The following is a 16530-nucleotide window of genomic DNA, read 5'->3' as shown; positions in this document are numbered from 1 at the left end:
TGGTCAAAACCCAAAGAGTAGCAAAATTCCATACAAAATTTCAAAGAATAGCAAGATTCCGGAATCCCAGAGAGTAACAAGATTCTAGAACCCCAAAGAGGAGCAACATTCCATGCTACCGATTCAGGGCAAGCAGAGACATCCATGTTTTTCTCAATAACAGACTATGGACTTTTCCTCCAGGAACTTGTCCAAACCTTTCTTAAAACCAGCTATGCTATCCGCTTTTACCACAACCTCTAGCAATGCGTTCTAGAGCAGTGTTTTTCAACCTTTTTACACCTATGGACTGGCAGAAATAAAAGAATTATTCTGTGGACCGGCATGGTCCGTGCACCGGCAGTTGAAGAACACGGGGCTAAGTCGTGGGCCAGACCCCATCCATCTCTACCCAATCTCCACCCCAGACCCCGCCCCCTAATAGTACTAATTGCACCTTGCACTTCAAGTGCCTCATCTGGAAGCCTTCCCTCTGACGTTGCAACGTCAGAGAGAAGGCTTCCGGTTCAGGCACAGGATGCCCGTAGGAGACACTGCCCGTGGCTTTGTGCACTGAATCAGTTAGCAAGAGGGAGCTGGCTCGAAGATAATGCCGCATCGATCACACCGTGGACCGGCGGTTGAAGAACACTGTTTTGGGCCTGATGCACGTGCTGGCCCTGTGGACCGGCAAGAAATTTCTGTGGACCGGCACTGGTCCATGGACCGGTGGTTGAAGAACACTGTTCTAGAGCTTAACTATTCTCTGAGTAAAAAAAATTTCCTCCTATTGGTTTTAAAAATATTTCCCTAACTTCATCCAGGTAAGAGCGAACAAGAAAAGGACCTGGGTGTACTGATAGATAGGACCCTGAAACCGTCAGCACAATGCGCGGCAGCGGCAAAGAAAGCAAATAGAATGTTAGGCATGATAAAGAAAGGAATCACGAGTAGATCGGAGAAAGTTATAATGCCACTTTATAGAGCAATGGTCAGATCACACTTGGAATACTGTGTCCAACATTGGTCTCCCAACCTAAAGAAGGATATAAAACTGATGAGGAGGGTGCAGAGACGAGCAGCGAAGCTAATAAAAGGTATGGAGAACTTGGAATACGAGGAACGACTTAAGAGACTGGGATTGTTCTCCCTTGAGAAAAGGAGACTGCGAGGGGATATGATCCAGACTTTCAAAATACTGAAAAGAATCGACAAAATAGAGCAGGAAAAAAAAAGTTATTTACAATGTCCAATGTGACATGGACAAGAGGACATGGACTGAAGCTAAGGGGGGACAAGTCCAGGACAAATATCAGGAAGTTCTGCTTCACGCAACGAGTGGTGGACACCTGGAATGCTCTCCTAGAAGAGGTCATTGCGGAATCCACCGTTCTAGGATTTAAAAGCAAACTAGATGCACATCTCCTTACAAGAGGCATAGAGGGATATAGGTGACTAAAATTACGCCAGGTGTACACCTGGCTGGGCCTCCGTGTGTGCGGATCGCCGGACTTGATGGACCGAAGGTCTGATCCGGAGATGGCAGTTCTTATGTTCTTATGTTCAGTGTCCCCTAGACTTTGTAATTTTTGATGGAGTGAAAAACCAATCCACTAGTACCTGTTCTACTCCACTCAGGATTTTGTAGCAGAATTCTGAACAGACTGAAGGGGACAGAGAGGATTTAGAGGATAACCTGCAAAAAGCAAGTTGCTGTAATCTAGGTGAGAGATGACGACAGCGTGAATGAGGTTCTTGGCAGTGTGATCAGAAAAGAAAGGCTGGATTTTAGCGATGTTGTAGATGTAGAGAAAGAAAAGACAGGCTTTTGGCGGTCTGTTGGACATGGAAAGAAAAGGAAAGAGATGAGTCAAATGACTCTGAGTATGCAAGCCAATGAGACAGAGAGTATGAGAGTGTTATCCACTGAAAGAGAAAAAAGAAGGAAGGGGAGAGGCGGGTTTAGGAGGAAAGATAAGGAGTTCAGTCTTGGCCTTATTTAATTCTAGATGATGGCGAGACATCCAGGTAACAATGTCAGACAGGCAGGCTGATACTCGGGCCTGGATTTCCACTGATATGAGGTTTTGGGGCATGAATTGTAGTGGGTGTTCTATAGTGATTTGGGGGTCGCTGAATTCAAAACTGACTTTAATTTTTTTGGTATAACTCTCTGATTTTTGGCAAAAGAACATCATAATACAAAAATTACCATTTTCGCTATATTTTCTAATGCTTGGAGTAACTGTTATAACAATCTCTGAAATATTATTAGTGATGAGCACGGGGAAAAGGTTCACCAGGACATTGCTACAATGGAGAAACGATATCAGGGCAGATGGAATTCATCAATGCTGGCTGACTATTGGACATTAATTAGAGATGCTCCTAATCTCAATTATAAACGCACTTCAACAGCAAAACGATTCTAGAATATGATATTTATAGGAACTCTTAAATCGTCGCAATGCGTTACATTATGACTTTTCATGCTATTGCTCAAAAACTATAGGTGACAGGAGAAAACGGAGGCTATTTTCATACACAGGAGGTCAGGTTCTATAAAGTAAACCTCATTTTCTTCTTGCATCTGAAAAAAAAGTAAAAATTTGACGTGTGGTGTATTCAGTGGCACACATCACTTTGCAACTCTCTGATTAGTGTCAGGGTGGTCTGAGGCAGGGTGTCAGGTCAAAAGCGCGCCGGGCCCAGACAATTGAGCGCAGCGTGGGGGTGCGCACCACAGAAAATTACTGTTTTTAGGGCTCCAACGGGGGGGCTTGGGGGGGACCCCCCCACTTTACTTAATAGAGATCGCGCCGCATTGTGGGGGCATTGTGGGGGTTTTTGGGGGGTTGTAATCCCCCACATTTTACTGAAAACTTCACTTTTTCCCTGTTTTTAGGGAAAAAGTTAAGTTTACAGTAAAATGTGGAGGGTTACAACCCCCCAAACCCCCCATAACGCCGGCGCGATCTCTATTAAGTAAACGGGGGGGGGGGCTCCCCAACAAAAACCCCCGTCGGATCCCCTAAAAACTGTAATTTTCTTCGGCGCGCGCCTCCGTCTTGCGCTCAGTTGTTGGCGCGCGCCTTTGTCTTTCGCGGGGTTGTCTATGAACCCTGAGGCAGAGCCAAGAGTTCTCTGGGCACCACTGAGATTCAGTGCCAGTGCTCAGATAACTATAGGCAACTTGGACTGGAAGATGAAGAAGCTTCAAACACTTCAGAATACAGCAGTTAGATTGATTCACTCAGCTGGAAAATTTGATAGTTACACTACTACTGAAAAAATGTCCATTGGTTACCTTTCCAGACCAGGATTTATTTTAAAGTTTTACACAGACTGGTTCCTCATTGGTAATCTTTCAAAGTACCCTGTTTCCCCGAAAATGAGGCCTATCCCGAAAATCTGGCCCTAAATGTCCAATTCCAACTTTGCCCTTGGTATTCAGCTTTTCAAAAGAACATCGACTGCCATGAGCTGAAAATCGATCCCCAAAGTTTTCTACCCGAAAGAAGTCGTCTATCAAATTTAGACAGCTGTACGTCAACATCAAGCCATCCGGACTACAGGTCTGCACGGGAACGGAGATCGCGGGAATCCCGTGGGTCCCACGGGAGTCCCATGGGAATCCCCCCTAACCCATGGGACTCCCACGGGGACCCCCTCTGGCCCATGGGACTCCCACGGGGACCCCCTCTGGCCCACAGGACTCCCACGGGGATGGAAGGCTTTGGAAGCAGGGTTCGTCTATATAATATAATGGACACGTCAGCCTTAGTAAAAGAGGGGGTTTATAAGTTAACTACCTGAACAGAAAACAAAAAAAGGGTTCCACCAAAGAGATTCCACAAGGAAAACAGCAGCGCAAACAAAAAAGAAACTGTGGAATTGATGATCCTGTCATAAGTAATTGCTGCTTTTTATGGGGACGGGCGAGGATGGAAGTAATTCCTTGCGGGGATGGGTGGGGACGGAGAGGATCCTGACGGGGACGGGTGGAGATGGAGAGGATCCTGGCGGGGACGGGTGGGGATGGAGAAGGTCCTGGCAGGGACGGGTGGGGACGGAGAGGATCCAGGAGGGGATGGGTGGGGACAGAGAGGATCCTGGCGGGGACAGGTGGGGACAGAGAGGATCCTGGCGGGGACGGATGGGGACGGAGAGGATCCTGGCAGGGACGGGCGGGGATGGGTGGGATTTCTGTCCCCGTGCAACTCTCTAATCCGGACTTCTACAAAACTTCTCATCCTAAACTTTCACATATTTTACAATACAAACCAAAGGAAGGCTGGCCGGGCTACTCTGCTTCCTTGGAAGAGAAATCTGGTTTGCAAAATGTCCTGCCAAACTTCTTTCTCCAAGCCCTGACTAAAAGTAACAGCAGGGGTCTCCAGTGGTTATTACCTTTGCTTGAGATATGACATTTCACAAAATGTCACGGTATTTTCCTGTCTCCTGCTGCCTCTTTTGGTTGGGTTCATAGACAAAATCGCGCGAGACAACGGCGCGCCGACAACTTAGAGCAGACAACTGAGCGCAAGGTTGACAGCGCACCGAAGGAAAGCACTATTTTAAAGGGTTCCGATGGGGGGTGTTGGTGGGGAACCCCCCTATTTTACTTAACAGACATCGCGCTGGCGTTGTGGGGGGTTTGGGGGGTTGTAACCCCCCCTCATTATACTTGAAACCAAACTTTTTGCCTGTTTTTTAGGGAAAAAGTTCAGTTTTAAGTATAATGTGGGGGGTTACAACCCCCCAAACGCCAGCGCAATGTCTGTTAAGTGAAGTGGCAGGGTTCCCCCCACACCCCCCGTCGGAGCCTTTAAAATAGTGCTTTTCTTTGGCGCGTCGTCAACCTTGCGCTCAGTTGTCTGCGCTCAGATGTCGGCGCACCGTTGTCTCGCGCGATTTAGTCCTGTCACCTTTGGTTGTGCCCAGGCACCCTGCGTAAATATTCAGCTTTGAGTGTCCCATCAATTAACTTTGAGAATCCCAAGACCCAACTTGAGATTTTGATAATTAAGCACAATAATCATCATCATCCCTATATACTGCCCTTCTGACATCATCAGGGCTGATACTCAAAAGTACTTCTAAATATAACTGGCGATGGGGGTCCTCTTACTAAGGCGTGCTAGCCGTTTCAGCGCACACTAAAGCGTCCATAGACTATAATGGACCCGTTAGCGTTTAGCGCGCGCTAAAATGGCTAACACGCCTTAGTAAAAGGACCCCCGTGTTAAGTACAAATCCCTGAATTCTGTATCGGTTGCCCAAAGTTAGAAGCCTAAAGTTGGGTGCCCAGGGCAGATGCCCGTACAAATCAATGGGTTAACGAGGCATCAACAGTCAATTGGCAACAATTTGGATTTACACACGCATCTGCCCTAGTTGCCATTCTTTAACATCCGCACATAAATTTCATAGCACGCACACTCAAAAGGGGTATGGCTAAGGGTGGAGAGGACATTAGCGGAAGATAGGCGTGAGCACTGCAGTAGCGTAAATAAGGGAGGGGGAAGGGAGAGGTTGACCACCCCAGTGCACTGCCTCCTTCGGTGTCAGGTCAAAAGCGCGCCGGGACAAAGGCGCGCGCAGACAATTGAGCGCAGCGCGGAGGTGTGCGCCGCAGAAAATTACTGTTTTTTAGGGCTCCGACGGGGGGGCGTGGGGTGAACCCCCCCACTTTACTTAATAGAGATCGCGCCGCATTGTGGGGGCGTTGTGAGGGGTTTGGAGGGTTGTAACCCCCCCACATTTTACTGAAAACTTCACTTTTTCCCTGTTTTTAGGGAAAAAGTTAAGTTTACAGTAAAATGTGGAGGGTTACAACCCCCCAAACCCCCCACAACGCCGGCGCAATCTCTATTAAGTAAACTGGGGGGGGGGGCTCCCCAACAAAACCCCCTGTTGGAGCCCCTAAAAACTGTAATTTTCTTTGGCGCGCGCCTCCATCTTGCGCTCAGTTGTCGGCGCACGCCTTTGTCTTTCGCGGGGTTGCCTATGAACCGCCTCCTTCCTATCTCATGCATATTTATTGTGGATATCCTGAAAACCTGACCTGGCTCCGGCTTTCGAGGACCGGAATTGCCTACACCTGGCCTAGCACATAGCTATTTATCTGGAAATGGGCTTCTTGAAAACTGCCCCCACCCCCACTGCCGGTCAAAGTTTGCATTAATGGGTTGTTGAAGGTTTTTTTTTTTTTTTTTTTGGCGTTTTCCTGGTTGTCTGAGCCCATTGTTTTGCTTTGAGGCTTGAGCAAATGCTTCTTGCTGCCTCCCAACCCTCCCAGAAGCTGCCACTCTAAGCACCCCTTATCTGCCTAATGGTTAAACTGACCCTGTTCCTGACTGGAACACCTTTGTGCAAATCCTAAGGAGTGAACTGGAGCTCCAAGAAACTTTGCACATAACTTTCAAGTGTTTTTTTTTTTTTTTGGGGGGGGGGTGTCCTTAGCCTTCCCAAACTCAGTTCTGTCACTCAGCATCCCAGCTGTCGGCTACCCCCATCCACTTAACTCCGCTACCGTCTTTCTCCCTGCTCCAAACCAAGCCCAGGGCTGGCACTTTAAGCCGTGCAAATGGATGGGGCTGGCACACCAACCAGGAGGCTAACCCAAGTGCGTGGTGGGGGCATTCAGGGATCTCAAAGTCGAGGGCTGCAAACCAGTCGGGTTCCCCCTCCCCCCCCCCAATGAATATACGTTGAAAGCAGTGCATGCACATAGATCTCATGCATATTCATTGGGGAAATCCGAGGAGGGACTTTGAGACCCCTGAATTCAGGACAAAGCGCTGAACTTTCTTGAGGCGTTGAAAGTGACACAAAGAGCACTTGATGCACTGCGGCTGCTCCCCCCCCCCCTCCCTTGTACCTATTGGAACAGACCTATCAGGCCCCGAGTGCAGTTGTTTACTCCCTGCTAAGATGCCGTTTGAGGTCGCTCTCAGGCATCCGGACAGCTTGAGGTCAGCAGTTTGCAAGGCAGATGCGCTCGGCCGGTTCTGACCCGGATCAAGAGCAGCCTCCAGTCCTGGCACAGAGCCCGCTGGGCGGGTTGGGTTCCAGCACATCCCCCCCCCCTCCAAAACAAACCATAAGCAGACATCGCACCACCTCTGCAGTTCATAAGTGCGCTATCGATCTCCCGGTTAAAGCAATTATTCAATCCCTAACTCCCCCCCCCCCCATAAAAAACCCACTCAGGAGAAAGTTCGCAATCACGGCCCCCGACCCCACCACGATTATTTTTTTTTATTATTATTTGCTTAGGCACCGATTAAAGCTGCTTTTATTGCATCGAGAAACTCTTTCTTTCCGCACACTTTAACGCGCCTTCTGGTTCGCGTCTTACCTTTGACACAGTGGAGCGGGCAACACAAAACGAAAACGCAAGGCAGGAGGCAAGCGGCGATCGCCCTTCTTCGGGACATGGTGACGGCACGAGCCCGGCTCCGGTGAGGCGTTTGGGGCCCGGGAGTTCGGCGTCCGCACCCCCGACTCCTTGGTTCCGGCTCCTACCCGGCCGCTTCGGCACCGATCGACCTCCGGAAAGTCATAGCGCTCCGGGAGGGGGGGTCAGCCGGCATCCAGGGGGGAAGCAGCCGGACTCTGGGGGCTCCGATGAGGCGACAGATCTTTGGCATCGATGATCGGACAGGGTAGCGTCCCCCCCCCCCCTAAGATCTCCTCCTACCCCAGTCAAGACTCAGCGCAGCCCAGTAGCCAAACGGACCCCCAGCTCTGTCCCCTGGATCGGCCAAGTCCCGCCCGGCGACGGGGACCGAAACTTTCGGCCGCTTTCCCTCCCTTTGCTCCGTAAGTTGGATTGTACAAAAGGAGCGGAGTCTGGCTCTGAATTCTCCGCCCAGCACGTCCAATCCGAGGGCCGGAGCCTTTTAACCCCTTCCAAGCCGAGCGGGAAAGGATGAAAGCCTCGAGTTGGGCAACTCTGCTGCCTTCTCCTGCAATCAAACTTTCTGCTGCTGAGAAAAGTGTTTTAGAGCAGCGGTTCCTTCCCATCCCTGTCCTGGAGGACCACCAGGCCAATCGGGTTTTCAGGCTGGCCCTAATGAATATGCATGGAGCAGATTTGCATGCCTGGCACTTCCATTATATGCAAATCTCTCTCGTGCATATTCATTAGGGCTAGCCTGAAAACCCCATTGGCCTGATGGTCCTCCAGGACAGGGAATAGAGGTCTGCACGGGAACGGGGATCGCGGGAATCCCCCAACCCACGGGGACCCCCTTCTGGCCACAGGACTCCCACGGGGACCCCCCTCTGGCCCACAGGACTCCCACGGGGACCCCCCTCTGGCCCACGGGATTCCCACGGGGACCCCCCTCTGGCCCACGGGACTCCCACGGGGACCCCCCTCTGGCCCACAGGACTCCCACGGGGACCCCCCTCTGGCCCACGGGATTCCCACGGGGACCCCCCTCTGGCCCACGGGACTCCCACGGGGACACACCTCTAGCCAACGGGACTCCAACGGGGATGGAAGGCTTTGGAAGCAGGGTTCGTCCATATAATATAATGGACACGTCAGCCTTAGTAAAAGAGGGGGTTTATAAGTTAATTACCTGAACAGAAAACAAAAAAAGGGTTCCACCAAAGAGATTCCACAAGGAAAACAGCAGCGCAAACACAAAAGAAATTGTGGAATTGATGATCCTGTCAGAAGTAATTGCTGCTTTTTATAGGGACGGGCGGGGATGGAAGTAATTCCTTGCAGGGATGGGTGGGGACGGAGAGGATCCTGGTGGGGACTGGCAGGGATGGGTGGTATTTCTGTCCCCGCGCAACTCTCTAGTTGGGAACCACTGTTTTAGAGTGTATTTCTTTTTTAATGTATTAGGAGGGGGTGCTGAAAAGTTCTCAGCCCAACCAACTTCCTGAAGCAGGGGTGTCAAAGTCCCTCTTCGAGGGCCGCAATCCAGTCGGGTTTTCAGGATTTCCCCAATGAATATGCATGCTAAACAATTTCGGGATTTATAATATCAATTCAATAGCTCAGTGATTCCCAACCCTGTCCTGGAGGACCACCAGGCCAATCGGGTTTTCAGGCTAGCCCTAATGAATATGCATGAGAGAGATTTGCATATAATGGAAGTGCCAGGTATGCAAATCTGCTTCATGCATATTCATTAGGGCTATCCTGAAAACCCGACTGGCCTGCTGATCCTCTAGGACAGGGTTGGAAACCACTGCAATAGCTCTACTATATTAAAATATATTTTATGAACACAAAGAGCTATATTTGTTACAGATTTATAAACTAAAATTCAACACATACATCAATCACTTCTATTTATTTTATACTTTTTAAAAAAAGATTTTTTTCACCCCACACATGTAGTAAGTTATTTATGTGTATATTTATATGATATGAAGTATTAACACATGTGTGGGATGAAAAAATCTTTTTTTAAAAAGTATAAAATAAATAGAAGTGATTGATGTATGTGTTGAATTTTAGTTTATAAATCTGTAACAAATATAGCTCTTTGTGTTCATAAAATATATTTTAATATAGTAGAGCTATTGAACTGATATTATAAATCCCAAAATTGTTTAGCATGCATATTCATTGGGGAAATCCTGAAAACCTGACTGGAATGCGGCCCTCGAGGAGGGACTTTGACACCCCTGTCCTAAAGGGTGTCAGGTCAAAAGTGTGCCGGGACAAAGGCACGCCCAGACAATTGAGCGCAGCACAGAGGCGCGCGCCGCTCTAAATTACTGTTTTTAGGGCTCCGATGGGGGCGTGGGGGGGAAACCCCCCCCCCCCACTTTACTTAATAGACATCGCGCCGCGTTGTGGGGGCGGTGTGGGGGGTTGGGTTTAGGGAAAAAGTTCAGTTTACAGTAAAATGTGGAGGGTTACAACCCCCCAAACCCCCCATAACGCCGGCGCGATGTCTATTAAGTAAACTGGGGGGGTTCCCCAACAAAAACCCCCGTCGGAGCCCCTAAAAACTGTAATTTTGTGCGGCGCGCACCTCCACGCTGCGCTCAATTGTCGGCGCGTGCTCTTGTCTTTCGCACCGTTGTCTATGAACCGTCCTAAAGTCAGTATTATTTTGCAACTGTAGCTGTAAAGAGTGTTACCTTATTTCCTTAAGTCTCAATTGGCAGAAACTAAATTCAATGGGTTGTTGTTTTGTTTTTTTTCACATTGTATCAGTTCATTGATTGAACCATATTCACCTCATTCTCTTCTTGGTTGGGCTGAGAACTTTTCAATACCCTCTTCTAGTATCCCCTAAGTCAATGTATCTCAAACTTGGTGCCTCCTGAGATTTCGGTTCATAGATGAAAGCGCATGGGACAAATGCATGCAGGAGGTCAGCGCGTCGCATTAAAAGATAAATTTAAAGTGCCCTTCCCCAACCAACATCTCTGTCTGTCCTTCCATGAGTCCAACTTTTCTTCCTCTCTCCTCCATCCCTGTTGGCAATGTCTCCCTCTCTCTCTCACTGTCCATCTGTCTTGAGAGATCCAGGCATCTCTCCCACCTCCTCTACTGCCACATCCAACATCCCTCCCTCTCTCATCCCACAGATCATGTGCAGCATTTTTCACCACTGCCCACCAGCCCCATGCCCATTTCTCCTTCTATCACCCCTCTCCAGCACAATGCCACATATCTCCCACCACCCCTATGTCCAACATTCCTCCCGCTTGCATTCCCTTCAATCTGTTCCTCTCTTCCCTCTCCATCACCATATTCAACATTTCTCTCTCTCATCATTTTATTCCCCATGCATCTCTATCTCACTCCTCTCTCTCTCTCTGCCCAATTTTCCTCATGTGCGCCATCTCTTTCCCTCTCACTCACACATTCATGCCCAACAATTCTCCCTTTCTATTCCCTCCCTCCTATGCCCCAGGTTAGTGCTCCTTCCTCCCTCCCTTCTGTGTCGAAGCACTTAAATTGGCTGGCACCTAAAAAAAAAATAAGCGCCGGCCATGTGTCAGTCACACTTAGGCGCCTCATACAGAATCGTGGCTAGCGGTACCTATGTAAAAACTTAGGCGCCTGAAATTTAGGCGAAGGTTTTAAAGGCCTACATTTCGGGCGCCTAAGTTATTGGAGAATCGCACTCAGGACTCCTTTTACTAAGCTGCGATAATCCCGCGCTACGCGGCTAGAACAAACGCCAGCTCCATGCTGGCGATAAGGTCTAGTGTGCGTGGCAATTCAGCGCGCTTTAAAAACGCTATCGCGGCTTAGTAAAAGGAGCCCTTAGTGGCGCCTGAGTCATGCTCTGCCCTTAAACACGCCCACTTAGGCGTTAAGCGCCACAAGTGCCATGCGATAGGTCTTTTATAGAATCGGAGAGGTGCCTATCGCAGAATTAATTTTATTTTTATTTTTTTTCAATTATTGAGTCTATTAAGGGTATTTTGCCAATTAAGGGGTCCTTTTATTAAGGCGCGCTAGATCGGTTAACACGCCTTTATAAAAGGACCCCTAAGTTAGACGCCCTTTGTAGAATTTCCCTGTAGGGCTATAGCCCTCGATGGAGACTTCCCCAACTTTGTTGGTTGGGCCGAGAACCTTTCAGCGGCCCCTCGTATATATTTTGTGTTTGCAATGGGCGGGCGGCTTTAGGAGCACTGATGTGCGATGATGGCTCCAGTTTTGGTTTGGTTTTTGAGCACATCACATTATAATAATAATAATAATAACAGTTTATATACCGCAGGACCGTGAAGTTCTATGCGGTTTACAATGATTAAAAAGATGCTACAAATTGAAAGATGTGCGCAGAATTGAATCGGTTCAACGGACGGCCACCAGGATGATCTCGGGGCTCAAGGGTCTCTCGTACGAAGAGAGACTGAACAAATTGCAGCTCTACACTCTTGAGGAACGTAGGGAGAGGGGAGACATGATCGAAACATTTAAGTACCTCACGGGACGTGTCGAAGTGGAAGATGATATTTTCTTTATCAAGGGACCCTCGGCCACAAGAGGGCACCCGCTCAAACTCAGGGGCGGAAAATTTCTTGGCGACACCAGAAAGTATTTCTTCACAGAGAGAGTGGTTGATCATTGGAACAAGCTTCCAGTGCAGGTGATGGAGGCAGACAGCGTGCCAGACTTTAAGAATAAATGGGATACCCATGTGGGATCCCTACGAGGGTCAAGATAAGGAAATTGGGTCATTAGGGCATAGACAGGGGGTGGGTAAGCAGGGTGGGCAGACTTGATGGGCTGCAGCCTTTTTCTGCCGTCATCTTCTATGTTTCTATGTTTCTATGATGGGTCATTTGGCCTTTATCTGCCATCATGTTTCTATAATCAGAAAGTTCTATGACATCACAATGCAGGTGTAAAGAGCCTTAGCCTATAGGAAGAGGAGATGCAAATGTTAAGAGCCTTAGCCAATAGGGAGAGGAGGAGAGAGTGGCTGTTGCAGACACCAGAAAGTATTTCTTCACAGAGAGAGTGGTTGATCATTGGAACAAGCTTCCAGTGCAGGTGATCGAGGCAGACAGCGTGGCAGACTTTAAGAATAAATGGGATACCCATGTGGGATCCCTACGAGGGTCAAGATAAGGAAATTGGGTCATTAGGGCATAGACAGGGGGTGGGTAAGCAGAGTGGGCAGACTTGATGGGCTGCAGCCTTTTTCTGCCGTCATCTTCTATGTTTCTATGTTTCTATGATGGGTCATTTGGCCTTTATCTGCCATCATGTTTCTATAATCAGAAAGTTCTATGACATCACAATGCAGGTGTAAAGAGCCTTAGCCTATAGGAAGAGGAGATGCAAATGTTAAGAGCCTTAGCCAATAGGGAGAGGAGGAGAGAGTGGCTGCTGCAGACACCAGAAAGTATTTCTTCACAGAGAGAGTGGTTGATCATTGGAACAAGCTTCCAGTGCAGGTGATCGAGGCAGACAGCGTGCCAGACTTTAAGAATAAATGGGATACCCATGTGGGATCCCTACGAGGGTCAAGATAAGGAAATTGGGTCATTAGGGCATAGACAGGGGGTGGGTAAGCAGGGTGGGCAGACTTGATGGGCTGGAGCCCTTTTCTGCCGTCATCTTCTATGTTTCTATGTAATTGAGTGGAACATACATAGTTAGAGATTAGTGGCTAACAGTTTAGGGATCAGATTTAAGGGAGAGATTGTGATGGGAGCGATTCTCCAGATTCGTTACCTAGGTACTTCAAGAACAGGTATGTTTTTAGGTGTTTCCTAAATTCGCCATAGTTATTCGCGTGTATAATTAGTTTTTCCAGGTCTTTGCCCCATAAGGCTGCTTGATACGATAGAAGGTGTTGATGGGGCTTTGATATGTTTCGTTAATTATACTGTGATATGTTCTATACTTTGTTATATTGCACGGGGTATTTGGGGGAAAAAGTTTTGTATGCCCATGATTTAATTAATTTGATTCGGAGGGCCAAGACATGCATGCACACACCCCACACCCACACTCTCCCATGCTCCCTCTGAGCCTCTCTCTCTCACACACATATCCCCTTTGCTCAGGCTCTCATGTACCCTAGCTTTTACCCAGTCTCTTTCTCATGTACTTCCCAGACTTACATTACCTTACATTACATGATCTCGCATCCTGTGCAGCAGCGGTGGATATTACCTTGCCAGAGATGTCGCCTGTTCTTGGAGGAAACTCGGGACCCAGACGATAGCCATCGGAACTGGGGTTGATGGCAGTTAAAGAATAGAATGGGAATGGTGGTTGAAGTGAATTGGGGTGGAGATGGAGGTGGGTATGGAGAGGGATAGGGATATGATGTATTCCGGAAAGGCATTTAAGATCTGGTGTTAAATGATCATAATAATTACAAGTCAAAGATCTTGATGCTTTTTTGGAGAGTGTTTCTGTTTCTCTCTATGCTTATTTTTATCTCTATTTTGTTTACTTTAATTATTATTTTAATTCTATCTTTAAATTATTTATTCATTACTTGTTGGAATATTTCACTTCTGGTCAAAACCATGCTCAAGCCCAGCCTTGGGCGAGCTTAAGCATCCCTTGGTGTTTCCCTCCACCCGCGACAGACGCCTACAGTGTAGGCAGCCTGCCTCGGGTTGTTAGTTTTTTAGAAAACGTGTGTTCCGATTGGTTGGTTAGGCGGGGGTATGACGCCTACCGCTGCCTACAATGTTAAAATGTTAACCCTAACCCTACACACAAACTGTTGGTACTATTATTAATGATGACATTATCAGATGCACACTGTTATTCTCTTCAATTCGTTGTATGTACAGCTCTATTCATTGTATCTACAGCTATTATTTATTGTATTTACAGTTTCTATTTAATGTAAACCGCCTAGAAGTCGCAAGATTGCTGGCGGTATATAAGAATAAAGTTATTATTATTATTATTACAATCGGAACGCCATTTATAGAATTTGGCCCTTACTGTCTCTTATTTAGGAGGTGCTAAGTGTTTCTTTGTTGTCAGTGTTATCCAACTGGCATGTGCTAATTCAAATGAGCTAGTTAGATAATGCTTCCACGACCATTCCCCGCCCAAGAAACTCCGTCTCCTGAAAAAAAAATTTTTTTTAAACCCCCACAGGATTAGTGTGCACTGACAGGCAAATTACTGCAAAATGTTGTTTTTTTACCATGTTAAGCGTGCAGCCATTTTGTGCCATGAGAGTTGAAGCAGTGTGTGACGTTCTGGTCACCCCCTGAGGCAGTAATCTTGAATTGCAAAAAGAATTCCTGTCAGGACATGCGAAGGCTTACTGTGTGTTTTGGTGATGAAATACTGTATACAAATGCACAGGTTTAAGAGCTGGACTGAATTGAGAGACTTTGCACATGTAAAACTCTCTGCCTGATCTTCAAGGCCCTCAAAGGAAATAGGCCCAGAGTACTTGAAGAACCGGATCTCCCTCCGCACACTAAGGTCTTCTCAGGGAGTATCCTTAACTACACCCTCCCCAAAGGACCTCACACGATGCGATACCTGCCAGCGAGTCTTCTCTTGAGTGTCCCCCACACTCCCTGAAAGGCTTTGCTTAACCCAAGACTATTTCTATTTCAGGAAGCAAGTAAATGTGGGTGTGGCAAATTTCTGTGCCCTCCCATAATCTTAGGCCTGACTACACACCTGTGTTACAGAGCCAGGACATCAACCGCTGGGAGATTAAGGTATGTGTCCCCTAATTCCACCAGTGAAGTGCCTATTAAATACAAGAATTTTTTTCTGAAACCTCTACTAGGCCTCTTTTTACGAAACTGCAATAGCGGTTTCTAGCGTGGGGAGCCGCGCTGAATGGCCTGTGCTGCTCCCGATGCTTATTGAGTTCCTATGAATGTCGGGAGCAAAACGGGCCATTTAGCGCGGTTCCCCGTGCTAGAAACTGCTATCGCAGTTTCGTAAAAAAGGGGGCTCGGCATCCTGGGGAGCAGGTGTAAATCCCAAAGTTGATCTTTTTAGACACAGAAGTGCATTCTCTGTCTCCAATGGGCAACACATGGTTATGCTTAGCCCCGCCCTAGTCCCACCCAGAACATTACCAGGCCACACCCCCTTGCTATATGCATGTTTTTGAGTTGATACTCTAAATATCATATACATTTAATCTTAAAGCTTGAAAAATTCCAATAGATCACCTTAATCGGTTTATCACCCTCAGTGTATACCCAAATTTCAAGCAGTAAATATTGAGACCACAGTATAAAGCTAAGTAAAGATATTTAAAGAATGGTATGTACACGACAGAATAAATTACACATTTTGGTGGGCAAATGTGTGTACTACATATAAATATGAGAGAATGAATGCGGAATGTATGAGGTTTAGTAGTTCATTTAATAAAGTGTGGAGCCCATTGAATATGTTTGTTACCTCGCAATAGGGGTCATGTATCTCTCCTTTTCTTAGATTTCCTTCCTGGGGGGGAGGGAAATGTATTTTGAGGATTAAAATTACTTAATTATAATATTGCAATCACATCATGTCTTATTGTATTAATAATTGGGAGGAGGGTGGGAGAAAATGATTGTTTTATGTATTACTTGTGTAATTAATAGTGCGTTTTATGCAGTATTTTATGTTCAATTAATTGTATTGCACTGTCAAAGTTTGAAAATCAATAAAGATTTAAAAAAGAAAAAGAATGGTGTGTAAAACTAGAAGATCATTTAAATGATATAATGAGTTGCACAAAAAGCTATTTGCACTTGCACTTTAAGGACTTTAAAGATTAAGAAAAGTATAGAAAGCTGAAGTTAGCTAAAATTAAGAAAATAAACAGAGCCTGTGAAGAACGGACACGTGGTGGTGGACAGCCGAGGAAAAAGAAAGACAGAAAGAAAGAAAGACAGTAATACAGAAAGCGGCTAAGGAGAGAGAGAAAGAAATAAAGACAGACATATATACATATATTCTAGCACCCGTTAATGTAATGGGCTATAAGACTAGTAATAATAATAATTTTATTTCTTATATACCGCCAAAGCCGTAGTAGTTCGAGGCGGTTTACAACAAAGAAGGGCTGGACAATCAGTGAATATAGGTACAATCAGCGAATA

General features: G+C 46.9%; 1 protein-coding gene across 1 annotated transcript in view; it reads right to left on the bottom strand.

Moving 5' to 3' along the window:
• ITGB5 (integrin subunit beta 5) overlaps window positions 1–7835 on the bottom strand; it is a 159411-nt gene extending 151576 nt beyond the window's left edge. Inside the window, exon 1 of the mRNA XM_033945617.1 lies at window positions 7343–7835. Coding sequence (XP_033801508.1) covers window positions 7343–7421 — 79 coding nt within the window. The 5' untranslated portion in view covers window positions 7422–7835. The remainder of the gene's footprint in view (window positions 1–7342) is intronic.
• Window positions 7836–16530: the final 8695 nt, after the last annotated feature.

Source organism: Geotrypetes seraphini, chromosome 5, assembly GCF_902459505.1.
Source record: "Geotrypetes seraphini chromosome 5, aGeoSer1.1, whole genome shotgun sequence".
Classification (NCBI taxonomy): Eukaryota; Metazoa; Chordata; class Amphibia; order Gymnophiona; family Dermophiidae; genus Geotrypetes; species Geotrypetes seraphini.
This window is presented reverse-complemented; position numbering and strand designations above follow the sequence as displayed.